Here is a 15,446-nt window from a genome sequence, read left to right as displayed (position 1 = left end):
AGTTGAATAATTTGCCTAAATTTAAACCCTCGTCTTTCTGACTTCTAAGTGGGGGCTCTTTTCCACCATATCACGCTGCAGTTGAGGACCCTGGGTTTTAACTTGCTGTGAACTACATGAGTCTGAGGAAGGAACTCTGCAACTGAACGGAAAGGAGCTCAGAATCCCAGCTGCCCCCCACCCCTTTCTTGGCTGTGCTCTGAGCCAGGCATTTAGCTTTCTGTGGCCTCAATCCCTTTTTGTCTGTCAGCAAAATGACTTTCAGTTCTTGGATTTGAGGCTGCTGCTCACTGCTCTTTCCCCGAAGTACATCACAGCTCTGCTGAGTCATGCAAAGCTGTGCTGGCTGTTTTGGCTTGGAATCGTCTGCTATAGAGAGCTGTGTAATTACATGGAAATGAAGACAGATTTGACTTTAGATTCCAACCCTGCTCACTGCCATGAGCCAAGACATCAGAAAAGTGGAACACTGACATCAAATCCTTCACAATCCCCTCCTGACACAAAAGTTATTATTTTAAAAGATTCTTTTTTTCTATATTTAAAAACATTTTTAAAAGACACACTTTTCTGACAATTTCTGTTTTACCCTTGAATTAGGCCCTTTTCTGTGATGTTTTGGAAGGATTACTGACTTCTTAAAATGTTTACACTCCACATGAGACTTTTAACGTACTCAGAGAATATGCAAAAATTGGCAAATTTTAACATACTTATTGGAGGTTCCACCCCAAAGCAAAGTTTCATAAACAGCTTTTATACCATCAAAACTCTCCCCACTACCAGCAAGTTCCTTTTTTTTTTTTTTTTTTTTGAGTCAGGGTCTCACTCTGTCACCCAGGCTGGAGTGCAATGGCACCATCATAGCTCATTACAGCCCCAAACTCCTGGGGTCAAGCAATCCTTCTTCTCCAGCCTCCCAGAGGGCTGGGATTACAGGTGCATGCCACCATGCCTGGCTAATTTTTAAATATTCTGTAGAGACTGGGGTTTCCCTGTATTCACCAGGTTGATCTTGAACTCCTGGCCTCAAGTGATTCTCCTGTCTTGGCCTCCCAACAGGCATGAGCCACCACACTCAGTGCCAGTAAGCTCTTCACAGTGAGGCAATATTCTTATCATGGGCCTGGCATATACTTGGTCCTTAAAGAATAAATCATGTTGTGAAAATACAACTCCACACCATTCGCCATAGGGCATTAGCTGTGCCTGGGTGTGGAAGGAAGGGAAAGAAAGGCGAGTTCACTAACAATCGTCAGCCCATATGACCATATCAAAGTCAAAATAAAAACGTAGAGGCAAATCTCTAAATTTGTTTTATTTAGGAAGAAAGAATTGCAATTTGGGGCAATTGGTCTTCAGGGTCTTCAGTATGTCTGAAGAACATAAAGAAGATTGGAGGTTTTATTGAAAAGAGAAGTGTTACATATCGCTCATTGACAAAGTTCATTGGTTATAGCCAGGCGCCGTGGCTCATGCCTGTAATCCCAGCACTTTGGGAGGCCTAGGTGGGAGGATCACGAGGTCAGGAGATTGATACCGTCCTGGCTCACATGGTGAAACCCTGTCTCTACTTTAAAAATACAAAAAAATTAGCCGGGCATAGTGGCGGGCGCCTGTGGTCCCAACTACTCGGGAGGCTGAGGCAGGAGAATGGCGGGAACCCGGGAGGCGGAGCTTGCAGTGAGCCGAGATCGCGCCACTGCACTCCAGCCTGGGCGACAGAGCGAGACTCTGTCTAAATAAAAAGAAAAAAAGAGACAAAGTTCATGGTTCTGGGGGGCTGGCAAGTTTTGATTGGTGAGCGATGGCAGAGGGCAAATTAATCTTCAAGTGGCAGCAGATTATTTCAGCAACTACCAGATAAAAGTGGTTTCAGGTTACAGCAGGCAGTTTCAGCAGCCAACCTCGCACAGAATCACATTTCTGGAGCAATGATATGTGTCCTGAGTGCTTTTCCCTCTGGTTTCTCGACTGTTTTCCTTGGATGTGATAAAATTCCCAGTTTGTATGATCAGCTTTCACAATCAAGTGCCTGATCCTGCATACAAATTGTCACCCAATTCTTACGGCAAACCTATAGAGTTTTAATCTATAATCTTCATTTTAGAGATGATAATGTTGGGACTCAAAAACCTTAAATAACTTACTCATGGTCATATAGGATTTGCTTCTAGACCTGGTTGAATTCTGTTAGTAATACTTTTATCACATTGAAGACAAAGGACATATTTATTCTAAGGGACTTCAGATAGAATACAAATTAAATTGCTTTGAATAACTTTGTGATGCAGAATTATCAAGTATACCTGGCATTTCTTCAGGGAGCCTGAATATCAACTGTGCTAGAAGAAAAGCAAAACAAACAAATACCAACAAAAACCAAGCAGACAGAAAAGATTTGCAGCATACCAGGAGAATCTCCTGAAATGCTCTCCCCAAGTTAAAAGTTTTTTACAAACTAAGTGGAGTGTTTCATTTAATTTCAAGTGTTTTACAGAACTGGATAAAAATTAACCTCTCCGTGGCAAGTGGGTTTATTTCAGATATGAAAAGAAAACTTAGGCTGCAGAAGAAATACTTTGACCAATTAAAGAGGCATAAAATCCCAAAGAAAACATGAATCCTTTTGATCATCAGTTATATAAAAGAAAACGTTGATTTTTTTTTTTTTAAAGCACAGAATCCGCAATACTACTGGTATGTACACAAAGCTGTGTGACCTTAAATGTAAATGGTCAAGCCATTTAATTTCTCTGAGCTTATAAACTTTGGTGCTCTGTAAGGGACCCTTCCTAGTCTAAAGTTTCTGCTTAAACCCCATCAACCCCCAAAATGCTTTGATGCTTAATCCTCGTCAACCTCCAAAAGGGTTCAGACATAGTTTCATCAAACTGTTTTTAAACCTCATGCTTATGAAGTTCTGAATTCATGGCCCATCTGCTGTCTGTCATTTTTATTTACAGGAAAGAAACCACCGTTTTCTGACAAGGTAAGCTGTGACCTTGATTTTTGGTTTTGCTTGTTTTTTTCGCATCTTGTCTTTATTATTTGAAAAGTGCTTGGACACTCATACATCTTCCCTCATGTCTTGCAGCCCTCAATTCCAGCGGGAAGGTAAGACCGTTGCATCTACTTGAGGGTACACGGGACACTCTGTAGAACTCTGCCTTGGCAAAATTTGTTTCTCACACATCCTTTTCCTGAACTCCACAGGCCTCTCGGGGAGCATTTACCCAAGGTTCAAAAGCCTCCTTTACCACCGACCACGGAAAGACATGAAAGAAGCAGCCCCCTACCAGGGAAGAAGCCACCTGTGCCAAAGTAACTGTCTGGTGTTGCTTGAGCTTGTCATTCAGAGTGGCCGACAGACAGGCTGTCCTGTGCTGGCTCTGCAGTGGGAACCGAGGCTCCTTGGTGCTCCTGGGCTCCATGGTGCTCTGGGGCGGGGTGGGCCTTTTTTTTGCTGTGGCTTGAGGGATGTTCAGGCTTCACAGATTGGCTATGAAGGATCAGGGTCTCTTTGAAGGAAATGGACTCTACTGAGAAATGAGTAGAGCGGCATCTAATCAAAGGCGTGGGATGACTGCTGTTTTTAGAGATTCCAGTCAAATATTTCATTGAGTTTTCCTACCTCGTCATAGCAAAGCCTTCACAGTGCCTAGGAACTGTACTCACCATTTTATTTTTCAATACAGGTAGCAGAGAGGAAATGACTGGGGGAGGTTTTTAGGTCACTGCAAGTGTCTTCCTTACTGCTCAACCACATTTTATAATTGCAGAATACTGAGCTCTGCCTTAGTATTTTTAACTTTGCTATGAAGTAGTTTTCAGCCTATTTACCAAATGGCACACATGTACCTGGGGTTAAGGCCAACCTTGCTGCTTGCAAAGGATACAACCAAGGCTTCCATCTCATTTGTGAATCAGGGATCATAACTATCGCCCTTGCTTGGCTGTTGTGAGGATTAAATTAGGACCAAGGCTAAAGTGTGTGCCAAAAATCTCCTCAGTAATGGAGTTTGATAACATTTTAGTGTAATATTTTTAAAAAATCAAAATAAATGCAACAAACTCATAAGGAACAAAGTTCCAAAATTTTAAATAAACACAGGTTGAGATGATGATGTGTGAAGCAACAAATTGTCCCACTCTCCCCCATCTCCCCAGAGAGGACATGATCAGCCCAGGCAGTGCCGATGCCTGTTGCAGCCCTAAGGCAGCTGTCCACAAATCTGTTTGACTGGCTCATTCATCTGGGCAAAGCGTATCAAGCCCCTTCTGGAATAGTCCCAAAGCAGCAACATTTTCTAATTGTCTTCTCTTTACACCTAGGCGGGCCCTGAGAGGGCTGTTTTAAAACAACAGCAAGGGAGAATATTACTGAAAATGTTTTCGTTTCTTGGGAGAAACAACAGCTCAGTGAAATTTAATAGCTCCTAAAGAGTTAGTTTGCTGACTAAACCATATATATATATGTATTATATATATACGCATAATTATCTGCTGCATTGGTTATGCAGAATAAAGGTTCGCCTAGCTCAGCTTGCAATGACGACGGAACGTTGAGTAACTGGATGTCCGTTCCACCCCTCTCCCCTGCTCCTTGGGGGTTTGTTGCTTCCCATCTTCCCTGGGCTCCGTGGGTTCGATTTCTCATTATTCAATGAAGCAAAACTGTACTCTGAGGCTGGCTCTTGGAAACGCTTCACGCTCAGTTCTTTCTCTTTGCCCTAATTCATTTCAGGCATGGATGGGGAGCAGACAGAAGAGAGAATGTAAGTACAAAATGTCAGTTTGTAAGTGCTTGATACAGGGAAAAGCCTCGTAGGCTCTGAGGAGGTTGGGACTCCCTCCACCTCGGCCTTCGTCCAGCACCTGGATCTGGTCCTGCACCCAGGACACTCTTAAGGACTGGTGCCTCTGTCTTTGGGCCTTGGTCATTGTCTGGAGTCCATCATGCTGTGTTGTTTAGCTCATGTCTCTCTAAGAGCTCCCAGGGTGGCTGGGTTAACTGCAGCCCCATTACCAGGGGCTGGTAATTAGAGAGCGCAAGGAAAAGAAGAGGATAAAGTAAGGGATGCCCAGAAGTTTGGGCCATGCCTAAATTTCCAAGGCTACTGTCTTCCTTTTCAATACTTCCTCAACGTGAAAAAGAGGGGAAATAGCATTTCTTGAATGCCTATCACATGCACATTGCCATGCTACTTAAATATGACCAGCTGTCCCTTGTTTGCACGGGACGCTCTCAGTTTTAGCACTGAAAAGCCCCATGTCCCAAGAACCGCCTTCATCCCAGGAAAACCAGGAGAGTTGGGTATTACTCACTTTACATATGAGTATAATGAACCTATAAGGAAACATCTTTTCTCTTTTACGGAGAGGAAATTGAGGCTCAGAAGGAATAAGATACTCTTTGCAAATTGCGTGCTTGTAAAGAGCCAGGATCTGAGCCCAGATCTGCTGAGTTTCTCTTCACCATAAATCCTCTGAAGGCCATCAGACCCCTGCTCTCATTCAAGGGCTCAGCCCAAAAGTGCCTGCTATTTTTGCAGCTCTGTGCTAGACTCTGCGCTTCTTCCAATGAAGTGCTGAGATCTTATGGAGACAGGCGCACCCGCAACCCCACATGCCAGACAGCATGCAGTCATGGGATGCTCTGTGGGGCTGAGGGAAGAAAGTGTCCCATGTGGCTCAAGGAGCCAGCAGTGACTTCCTAGATGAGGTGAGATTTATGCTGGTCATTGAATGATAGGAAGGACACAGAGTCATTCTTAAAGAAAGCCCATGGGGATTCCCCTCAGGAGTGTCCTGAGCAGGTGGATACCAGTGCCCACGGAGGCTGCAGATGGTGAGAACAGTAGCTTGGCTGGAGAGATAGGGACAAGGCAGAGGTAAGGCTGGACAGTGAGGATAACATCACATTCCAGGTTCCTGGGCTCTGGAAGGATTGACACTTGTGCTTAGGAGAATCTGGGAGTTGTATTTTCTGGAACCAGAGGGGAAATACTTGCAATAGTATTGAAGAGTGATTTTGTCGTGTGGGGTTTGTGAGCCCATGTGCGTTTATTTATGCAGCTTTTTGCTGGGACTCCCAGTTGGCCAACTGAGATGAATGATTTTGACTGTGGCCTTTTTTGCCTTCTCTCAGTGTGTGGTAGGATTGTTGATGGCAAACTTTTATTAAAGAGCACTTAACATAAGCCAGGCACAAGTAGTAACTAATTTAATCCTTTTAACAACACTTTGAGAAAGATGCTATTTCATCACTACAGATCTGGCCTAACTAAACAAGTTCAAGTTAGCCCTTTTGGTCTACTAGTTGGTGGCAACATTTTTTCTCTTTGAACCTCATTTCTTATCTGAGTAGAAGATAAAGTAGTCCCTCCCTTTTCTAATTTCCCAAGGTTGCTCTGAAGATAAAAATGGTGAGGATTGTAGATAAACCTTGTAAGCCACTGTATAAATAAGGTCTTATTGCTCTTAAGAAGAGTGACCATTGCAAAAGAGAGCCAAAAAGAAGGCTGAGCTTTGGTCGGACATATTTGGGGTTGAATCCATCTCTGTAACTCATGGCAAGCTAAGAATTCTTCCTTAGCATCATGCTTTTGTAAAATGAGGATGTTAAATTTTTGGAGGGTCACCACGGGAACTGAATGAAATCTTGTGTATGAATCTTTTGGACACATTGTAGATATTGTCAATATTATTTATATCTTTTAGGCACCTCAGAATTTATTTCATGCTAAGTATATGAGAAGAATCTCATACTGGAATGCCCTTAGATGATTGTTTGTATTAAGAAATTATAAACCACTTAGCAAGTTCTATTATTCTCCACAGTATATTTATTATAAGGATGTATAACTGCCAAAGACAGAAGCAGATACTTATTTGATGGAGAAATACAGTTTTTATTTTAAGAATTGTATTTTGATGATAGCTTAATATCTTTTTTTTCCTTCCCCTTCCCAGGATGAAGATGATGGTACGTTCGGAAACACATTCTTACAGCTTATAACTCATTCTTTCATTTTCCTGCTCAGGCATTCAAACAGAATTGTTTAGTACAGGAACTCCATAGAATCAATTACAAGTCTTAAATTAGTATTAAGTAGACTTATGTCAATTGGCATACCGCATAACTATAGTAAAATGGAATTACTTGGTTGGATTACCAAAGAAGACGAAATTCTTGCGTAACAGTGCAGATTACTTAATCATATCAGAAAATGTAAAATTGCATGCATGATTTGATGGAAAAATTTCTCACATTTATGTCTTCTAACACGCTTGGGTAAAAAATCAGTAACTACCAATGGATGAGATAGCATAAAATTTTGACTTTCATAAAACAAAACTTGTAAATCACTTCTGAAATTTATAAGGTTTCCAGCTGACAATTTTCTGCCAAGTTAACATTTCAAAAGTGAAAAACCAAATAAATGTGTATTTTAGAGTATTATCTAGATCTGCACCCCTTTGTAAATGGATTCTGTGGAGGTTAAGTCATCTAGAAACATCTTGAGAGCAAGGGTCCATCCTACTACTGCCTAATTGGATGTGATCTGCTGGATTTTTGTGACCTCTTTATACTAGCTGTTTCTAACTGGGGGCAGTTATGGAATGTTTCTTAGTGAGAGCTGGGATCTGACAATCATATTCATTGTTTTCTACCTCTGCACAGTGCATCAGAGGCCTTTGCCCCAGCCAGCACTACTTCCTATGAGCTCCAACACTTTCCCTTCGAGATCTGCTAAGCCAAGCCCCATGAACTCTCTCCCGTCCTCTCACATGCATGGAGCATTCTCAGAAAGGTTTGTGGCTCTGTCGTGAAATTCTAGCTGAATATAATGTTTAGGTCCATCTAGTACTGAAGTAATGCCAGGTGGATTGAGAAAGAAGGAAATGATCAAGTTGATAGTAGGGTCTGAACATTTTGGGTCTTAAGACATAAAACCAAGCTGAGCATTTAGAAGGGTGTGTTAATCCACCAGTGTCCTCTGAGTCTCTGCTTGAGATGAGAGGGGTGAGGAATTGACTTCCTCCTTGATCCCTCCAGTAGAATGGGCCTTTTGGTAGAAAACAAAGAATATTTTCACTTTATGAGTTCAAAGAATCAACAAGGATTAAGAAACCCAGTTGGTCTAAGTACTTGAAGTTCATCTGCATCTTGGCTGGGGAGACTGAGAAAATGCGCCTTGTGCTTGGCTGGTGCTAAGAATTCATTGCAGTCTCTGTCCCCCTGTTTTCTCAGTAGCAGCTGTGTTTCTCAGGGCTGGTATGAGGCTGCCCAGGGGCAGAGACATGAACAGGAGAAAGGTCCAGTCATTATCCCCAAACAAGCCCAGGGACAGCCTGTGGTGTTCCCCAAGTCCTCCAGCCCTGTGGGCTCACCTTCTCTCTTAATATTCAAGGAAAGAAGTCAAGACCCTTCCCTAAAATTGTAGAAAACTCAACCACCGACAAGGCTCATCCACCCCTGCCAACTCCTAGCAGGATTCTCACAATGTTTCCTCTGCCCTGCGACCCTCTGCCCCTGAGTTTCCACTGCTCTTCTCTCTCTTCCCCCTGGCCCCTGCTGCCCTGTCTGCTGACTCTCCTGCCGCTTTCCTCCACACTAGCCTGAACCCCATCCTTCATTCGCACAAAATCCCACTTGCACAAGGTTGCCGTGCAGGGCAGGCTTTTCCCAAAGGCTTGGACTGATGGGTGCAGGAGTTGCTGCTCAGCATGGAGGGAACAGACAGCATTTCAGGGGCCCCCTGAGCCCGCTTCCCCACCCCAGCCCTGCAAATACTATCACCCTCTGCTGCAGAGCCCACCTGGCCTGCACTTCCCTTCTCACCTGGCCTGCTCTCTCCTTGCAGACCCTAAGCCTGGGGATTCACTGCTCACCGAAGACATGCCTATTAATATAATTTCCGAGCAAAAGAAAAGTCCTCTGAGAAGAGGACTTCTATATTCTCCCAACTCAAAGAGCTCAAGTTGCAGCCAATGTTTAAAGTAACTTTTTAGTGCCCTTTACACAGTTGAATGTTGTTGTTGTTCTACTTTATAAAGCTTGTTAGACTTTGGCATGGTCCACAGTGGGATGTGGTGAAGTTCTGTCCCTGTGCCCAGCCCCCATGGTTTTGGGGGCAGCAGGGGAAGTGATACCAGATCAAGAAGCTTTTGCAGTCTGGCTTCCCTAACCAAGCTCCCCTATCTGGCCCCATCACCCCAATCCAAATAAATTTTGTTCTTTTTCTGTCTCTTCAGTAACAGCAGTTTTCCACAGAGTGCCTCCCTGCCGCCATACTTCTCTCAAGGTTTGTACCCTGGGCTTTTGTGACCTGCTTCAGCCATCACGCCTTTATGACTGGATCCCTAACCTGTCCCAAAAGCTTTTGACAAGGGTTTTGTTGCTTCCAAAAAGCATCTGATTTCCTCATTCAACGTTTAATTCAGTGTCTGCCGTGTGTCAAGGGCTGTCAGACTGATAGGATAGTACCTAAAACACAACACACACACACACATATATATACACGCCCATACACACATGCACATATACATGCACACGCACACATACACACATACACATATATACATGTACACACACATATACACAAACACACACATATACACACATACACAATACATGCACACACATGCATATACATACACACATACACACATGGACACACCTACACACACTTCACCAGGAAGCCAGCCCTCATCCCCAATCTTCTCGTGCAGAACTTCTTCTCCGGCGCTGTTTCCCTACAGACCTCGGAATCGTGCTTGGCTTTCTCTGCAGTTTTAGATTTCCATGATTAATCTGTCCATGGTTGTGAGTTGGGAGCATGTTCAAAATACAGACTAAGAGAACCTAACCTCACAGATGCTGATTCAGTAAGTCTGGAGTGAAGTCAGGGACCTGTGTTTTTAATAACACCACCTCTGGATGTCCAGGATAAGTATTGGCTTAGGGTGTTCTGCAGCTTGAACGTGCATACAAATCACCCGGGATTGCAGACTCTAATTCAGGAGGTCTGGGATGAGGCCTGAGTTCCTGAATTTCTAACGTATTCCATGCGACACTGTGACTGCTGGTTCATGCACCACTTTGAAAAGCCGGGGCAGGACTAATTTGTGTTTTTTATCCTTAAAGACTTGCAAGTGACAGGCACTTGGTAGGCACTTTAAAAATGCTTGTTGAATGAGCATCAAATGACTGTGGAAAGTTACCCAACTCTAGTAAGTAGATCTTTACCATTCCAGGAAACTGGCTTAGCATTGCCAGATTTTCCAATTTTTTCTCAAGAAAAGTGAAATTATTTAATGTTTAAATGTTGTCTTAAATTAAAAAAAAAAATGCTGTGAAGAACAACAACAAAAAAACCACTTTTTGGCCAGGCGCAGTGGTGCACACCTGTAATCCCAGCACTTTGGGAGGCCGAGGTGGGTGGATCATCATGAGGTCGGGAGATCAAGACCATCCTGGCTAACGCGGTGAAACCCTGTCTCTACTAAAAATACAAAAAATTAGCCGGGAGTGGTGGTGGGCGCCTGTAGTCCCAGCTGCCCAGGAGACTGAGGCAGGAGAATAGCATGAACCCAGGAGGCGGAGCTTGCAGTGAGCCGAGATTGCGCCACTGCACTCCAGCCTGGGAGACAGAGCAAGACTCCGTCTCAACAACAACAACAACAAAAGCCACTTTTTTTGCAGTCATGTTCCATGTGCAGTGTGTGCACAGGCCAGTGTGCATTCAGTAGAAAACTATATTAGTAAATTTGAATTGACAGCCTGAGAATCAAGAGCACATCTAAGGTATTCAGTTGGATGCATCATTCCATAGAGGGGCGAGATCCCACTGCTGACACCAGTGGCACCCACTAAGTTTTCAACGGTTTCTAAGCATTTGAGGTTATGGTGTCCACGTTCACCACATGATTTTCACAGTTTCCCACCCAACCCCTAATTTTTTACAATCCCCAAAACTCACTGTGTTTTGCAAACACACATTTGTGTTATCTTCTTGCCTCTGTAGCCATCTGGGTTCCAGACACATCACAGCCGTATTTTCCAAAGCAAGTTCCACAGATCTCCAGTTTTATGAGTCTGAGATGGAGCTTATTAATGCAAATAGTTAATTATTTCTGGAACATTAGCTTCATCCAAATTGATCCCTTTCCCCCTAAGACTGCCAGGACACCTGGTCCTCGGTCTTCTCCACTGGTTGCTCCAACATCAGAAGGGTAAAAGTTGTGTTGTGCATTGTCCAAAAATCTGTGACGACTCCCTTGAGAGTCTAGATATTAAGGGTGGTAGGCGACTACAATAAAACAGTGTATGTGCTTCTCTGTTGTGAATTATAACTCTATGACGCTGACCTGCAGGTACAGAGGCAGAAAGAGAATCATTTCTTAACTGTAGAACAGCCATGCAATGCGGGCCTTGGTTCTGTTACTCTCCTGTATTGTTAGGTTTCATTCATTCAAGAAGCATTATAAAAGTGCAAGTGTTTGACTACAAAAAAAGTGGGATGGGGAAGGTCTGTCTAGGCACTGGGAACTTGAAGAAGGAAGGTACTGGCAGCTCTGGGCCAGCTTGTTTAGAAACAGGGAAGGAGCATCTTCAATAATCCTGGTGATATGGCTCAGGAGACTTGTTTAGAAACAAGGAAGGACCATCATAAATAATCTTGACGATATGGCTCAGGAGGCTTTAGCCCTTCCAGGTGACTCTCCTCTCCTCAGTGGTGTAACAAGGTAGACATAGTGACAATCCCTGGTGTAGAACCACCAGAAGTACTTGCTAACATGCAGATTTCTGGGCCCTAGGTGCTTGAAAGTCGCCCAGTGATTCTGACTCATGCACAGTAACATTTGGTAACCACAGGTTTAAGTTTTGGCTTTGCCACTGATAGCACATGATTTGCTTAGCCTCTGAGCCTGTATTTCCCCATATGCAAAATGAAGACAATACCTACCTGGTAATGTTGCTGTGAGGATTAAAAAAATGTACACACAGTACCTTACTCAAGATCTGGGCGGAGTTGTACTGAATACATATTTGTTGAAGGTATTAATGAATGATGGATGAATAATTAAGAGAACATTCGACTCACAGAATTTTTCTGTCTTTAACCACAGCCTGGCACACAGAAAATACCCTGGGCAACCGCAATAAACACAACTAAACCTTTCCTGAGATTCGGAAACTTTCTCCTAAAGTTTCAAGGAATTGTAAATGAGAAAAAAGGGAGACATAAGTGCTGAGTAATTAATAGGTGCCCAACACAAACTTCCTGATCTGTAGAGCCTTCTATGTGAGTTGAACAGTTCTACCTGTTTAGTTAGAACAGCAGGTAGCAATCTTTGATTCTAAAAGCTAGCAATATTCTCAAGGTAATTTCATCTTCTCTTGGGTCACTTACATTTCTTTTTGTGGAAACATTAAGAACGTAATTATCTTCATTACTGCCTGTCCCTTCATCAGCTGTTGGGAATCCATTCTGCTGAGATTATAAGAATCTATGAAAGATATCTCTTGAGCATTCATTTTGATGTTCACACTCATTAAAACAATTGTGAATTTTTTAGTAAAGGGATCTAGTCACTTTATATTATGTAACATGCACATTTAGAAAATCACTCCAAGTTGAGGTTCTCTTCTCAAAGTTTTACTGGCATGATTACAGAATGATGCCTGAGTAGCCTCCATGGTTTCAAACAGAAGAAAATTATTTTTGAAGCCCTGGTTTCTTAAAATGCTAACTGTAGGACCAATCGCAAGGGTATTTTGTGTGTGGGGGGGGGCGGGGATGTGTTTTGATAGCAGTAAACAATAGCTTACAGTAAATTAACTTTCGGAATTCTATACTGTTGAAGGCCCTAGCAACAGGCCACCTATCAGAGCCGAAGGCAGAAACTTCCCCTTGCCACTTCCAAACAAACCTCGGCCCCCATCCCCCGCGGAAGAAGAGGTAAGAGAGTATACGTTTTTATTTTTGTTTGTTTGCTTTTTCCCTGGTAAAAGAATCACCAGAAACTCCCACTGAATGTTCTTCTATACTTTTATCTTCCGTTTGTTTTATTTTATTTATTCGAAAAAAAAGTTAAAGGAGAAGATCCAGATGAACAGTATGTTCTTTTTCCTTGGCATTCTTTCAGACTCTTTCAATGGCAAACGTGTGTTTTGCATTAAACGGCAAGAAAAATAATGCTGTTTTTTATGTTTATGACCTTGATTCGTCACTTAACTGCTCGATAAGCCAGTTTTTTTATCAAGCAGGTTATTATGCTAAACTGAAGAAATTACTGTATCTGCATCTTTCCTGATTAGAGGTTCCATACTGTAAGGAACACTTATTCACAGGTATTTTTGCAACCGGCGTCATGATAAAAAGCAGTTCACACAAAATGTCTTCTATTTAGCCTCAGCTAAATGACTCTGAATGCAAATTAAGAAAACAAATGTTTCAAACCTCCTGGAATTGAGGTGGTGATTTATGGAAATGATTACTCAGAGGCTTTTCTTTTCACGTACATCTGTAACTGTAAAATTTATTCAGTTTCTAAAAATTTACATTTTCAGAATTCATTAAATGAAGAGTGGTACGTTTCTTATATTACCCGACCAGAGGCAGAAGCTGCTCTTAGAAAGATAAACCAGGTATTGTGCTATAGTTTATTTTAACATACTTATAAATATTAATGGCAGAGAAGGGAACTGACTTGTCCTGAGTACCCATTACAGGCTAGTAATTCTGCTAAGTGCTGTTGCTAACTGTGATACCGAGGAGACCCATTAGTGCCAGCTTCACAACTATCAGCACCCACAGCAGGGATTCCTAGGTTCAGGAATCATTAGGCTGGCAGAAGAATCTCAAGGCAGTCATTTGACTGGCAGAATCTTAGGAGATTTGATTAATGAAAGAGTTTGTCTTGTCATACGAATCACATGGTGTCAGAAGGAGACTCTCTTTCCCCCAAAGTTCCAACATTGTACCAGTTCTATCTTTCTCTTAACACAGATGTGCCATCCTTGTTGGTGTGAAAGGACCGATATTAAAGAGATGGCAGCAACTTTTTGCTTTTTGCCCTAGACGTTTCTAGCTAGTCCTTTAATACATAACGTCTTGAACGTATTTCCCGTAGCCAGTGCCGAAACTTTACCTTAAATTTATTTATCGGAAATGGGAAAGCAAAACTCTTTCATCTTTCACATTTAAACTCCACACCAGTAGTTCTCAGTAGTAGCTGCACATTTAAATCAGGAGAAAAGGAGTCCTTTCCAATTAATTCTATCTTAATATTAGATCTTTATAGCATTAATATTATGTAGCAGTAATTTATTGAATGGAAATTTAAAGTACAGGACAATCAAAACAGTAGTTTAGCAAATATCAGAAAAAAAGAAAAGAAAAGAGAACATCTGCATTCAATTTTGTTCAAGTGTCTGATGAAGGAAAGACTATCTAGGGATCACAAGGTTTTAAGAAGGGTGAATTTCACGGCATTTGGGTCTTTTCTGACTTTGGATGTGGAAGAGAAAGGTTAGGGAATTAACTCACAGGAATAGTAGGAAGATATATCTTGAGTTAACCAATAAAGTTTTTTATTTCTCCTGGCCTTTTATCCACTCAACCACCCATTATTTATTACTGAACAAAAGATTCCATTTTTATAAGAGACTTTAATGAGATTGACTTGGAAATTTCTCTGATACAATCTCTGTTGCCTTTCTTAATAACAAAATAACTCGTAACACATGGGATCTGTAGCTGTGTGGAGAACTGAATGTTCGTTGAATGACAGGTTTTGCACTCAAGAAGCTGCAAAGTGCAACTGACATGTTTGTCAGATCCCTGGAGGCTGGTCTACTATTCTTGCAAGCAACAAAAATATTGACTTTTACTCTCCCATAATAACAGGAATTTATCTTTTTAGGATGGCACATTTCTGGTTAGAGACAGCTCTAAAAAAACAATAACCAATCCATATGTCCTCATGGTGTTGTACAAAGATAAAGTTTACAACATCCAGATCCGTTATCAGAAGGAAAGTCAAGTTTACTTGTTGGGAACTGGACTCCGAGGGAAAGAGGTAAGGATTTCAAATTTCAACACTTTCCCACAGTCTTTAAATATGCCACTCTGCATGCCTTCATGGAGCAATCTTTGGGAGTCCACGCTGTATGGCAAATTTAGAATTAAATCACATTAGTGAGAAGCCCTTCATTTATTGGAAGAGAAATAAAGCAAAATCTTTACAACGGTTACTTCTGCCACAGGATTCTTTCTTGTATATCTTTTATTCCAAATAATCATATGTATAATTTTCAAAAGCAAGAAAAAGTATGTTAACTTAAAAAAACCTATTTAGATGGTGTCAAAGGCAAGTTCCTGCTATTATTCACCTCTGTGACATAATTTTAATGTAGGTTGCATTTTAAGTTG

General features: G+C 41.9%; 1 protein-coding gene across 1 annotated transcript in view; it reads left to right on the top strand.

Moving 5' to 3' along the window:
* LCP2 (lymphocyte cytosolic protein 2) overlaps positions 1-15,446 on the top strand; it is a 51,333-nt gene that overhangs the window by 33,087 nt on the left and 2,800 nt on the right. The window contains exons 11-20 of the mRNA XM_025387677.1: positions 2,967-2,992; positions 3,098-3,117; positions 3,217-3,324; positions 4,748-4,778; positions 6,976-6,988; positions 7,688-7,817; positions 9,262-9,311; positions 12,877-12,971; positions 13,583-13,660; positions 14,938-15,093. Of these exons, the coding sequence (XP_025243462.1) occupies positions 2,967-2,992; positions 3,098-3,117; positions 3,217-3,324; positions 4,748-4,778; positions 6,976-6,988; positions 7,688-7,817; positions 9,262-9,311; positions 12,877-12,971; positions 13,583-13,660; positions 14,938-15,093 (707 nt within the window). The remainder of the gene's footprint in view (positions 1-2,966; positions 2,993-3,097; positions 3,118-3,216; positions 3,325-4,747; positions 4,779-6,975; positions 6,989-7,687; positions 7,818-9,261; positions 9,312-12,876; positions 12,972-13,582; positions 13,661-14,937; positions 15,094-15,446) is intronic.

Source organism: Theropithecus gelada, chromosome 6 (assembly GCF_003255815.1).
Source record: "Theropithecus gelada isolate Dixy chromosome 6, Tgel_1.0, whole genome shotgun sequence".
In the NCBI taxonomy this organism is placed as follows: domain Eukaryota; kingdom Metazoa; phylum Chordata; class Mammalia; order Primates; family Cercopithecidae; genus Theropithecus; species Theropithecus gelada.
The sequence above is the reverse complement of the archived record's forward strand: the minus strand, read 5'-3'. Positions and strand labels throughout refer to the sequence as shown.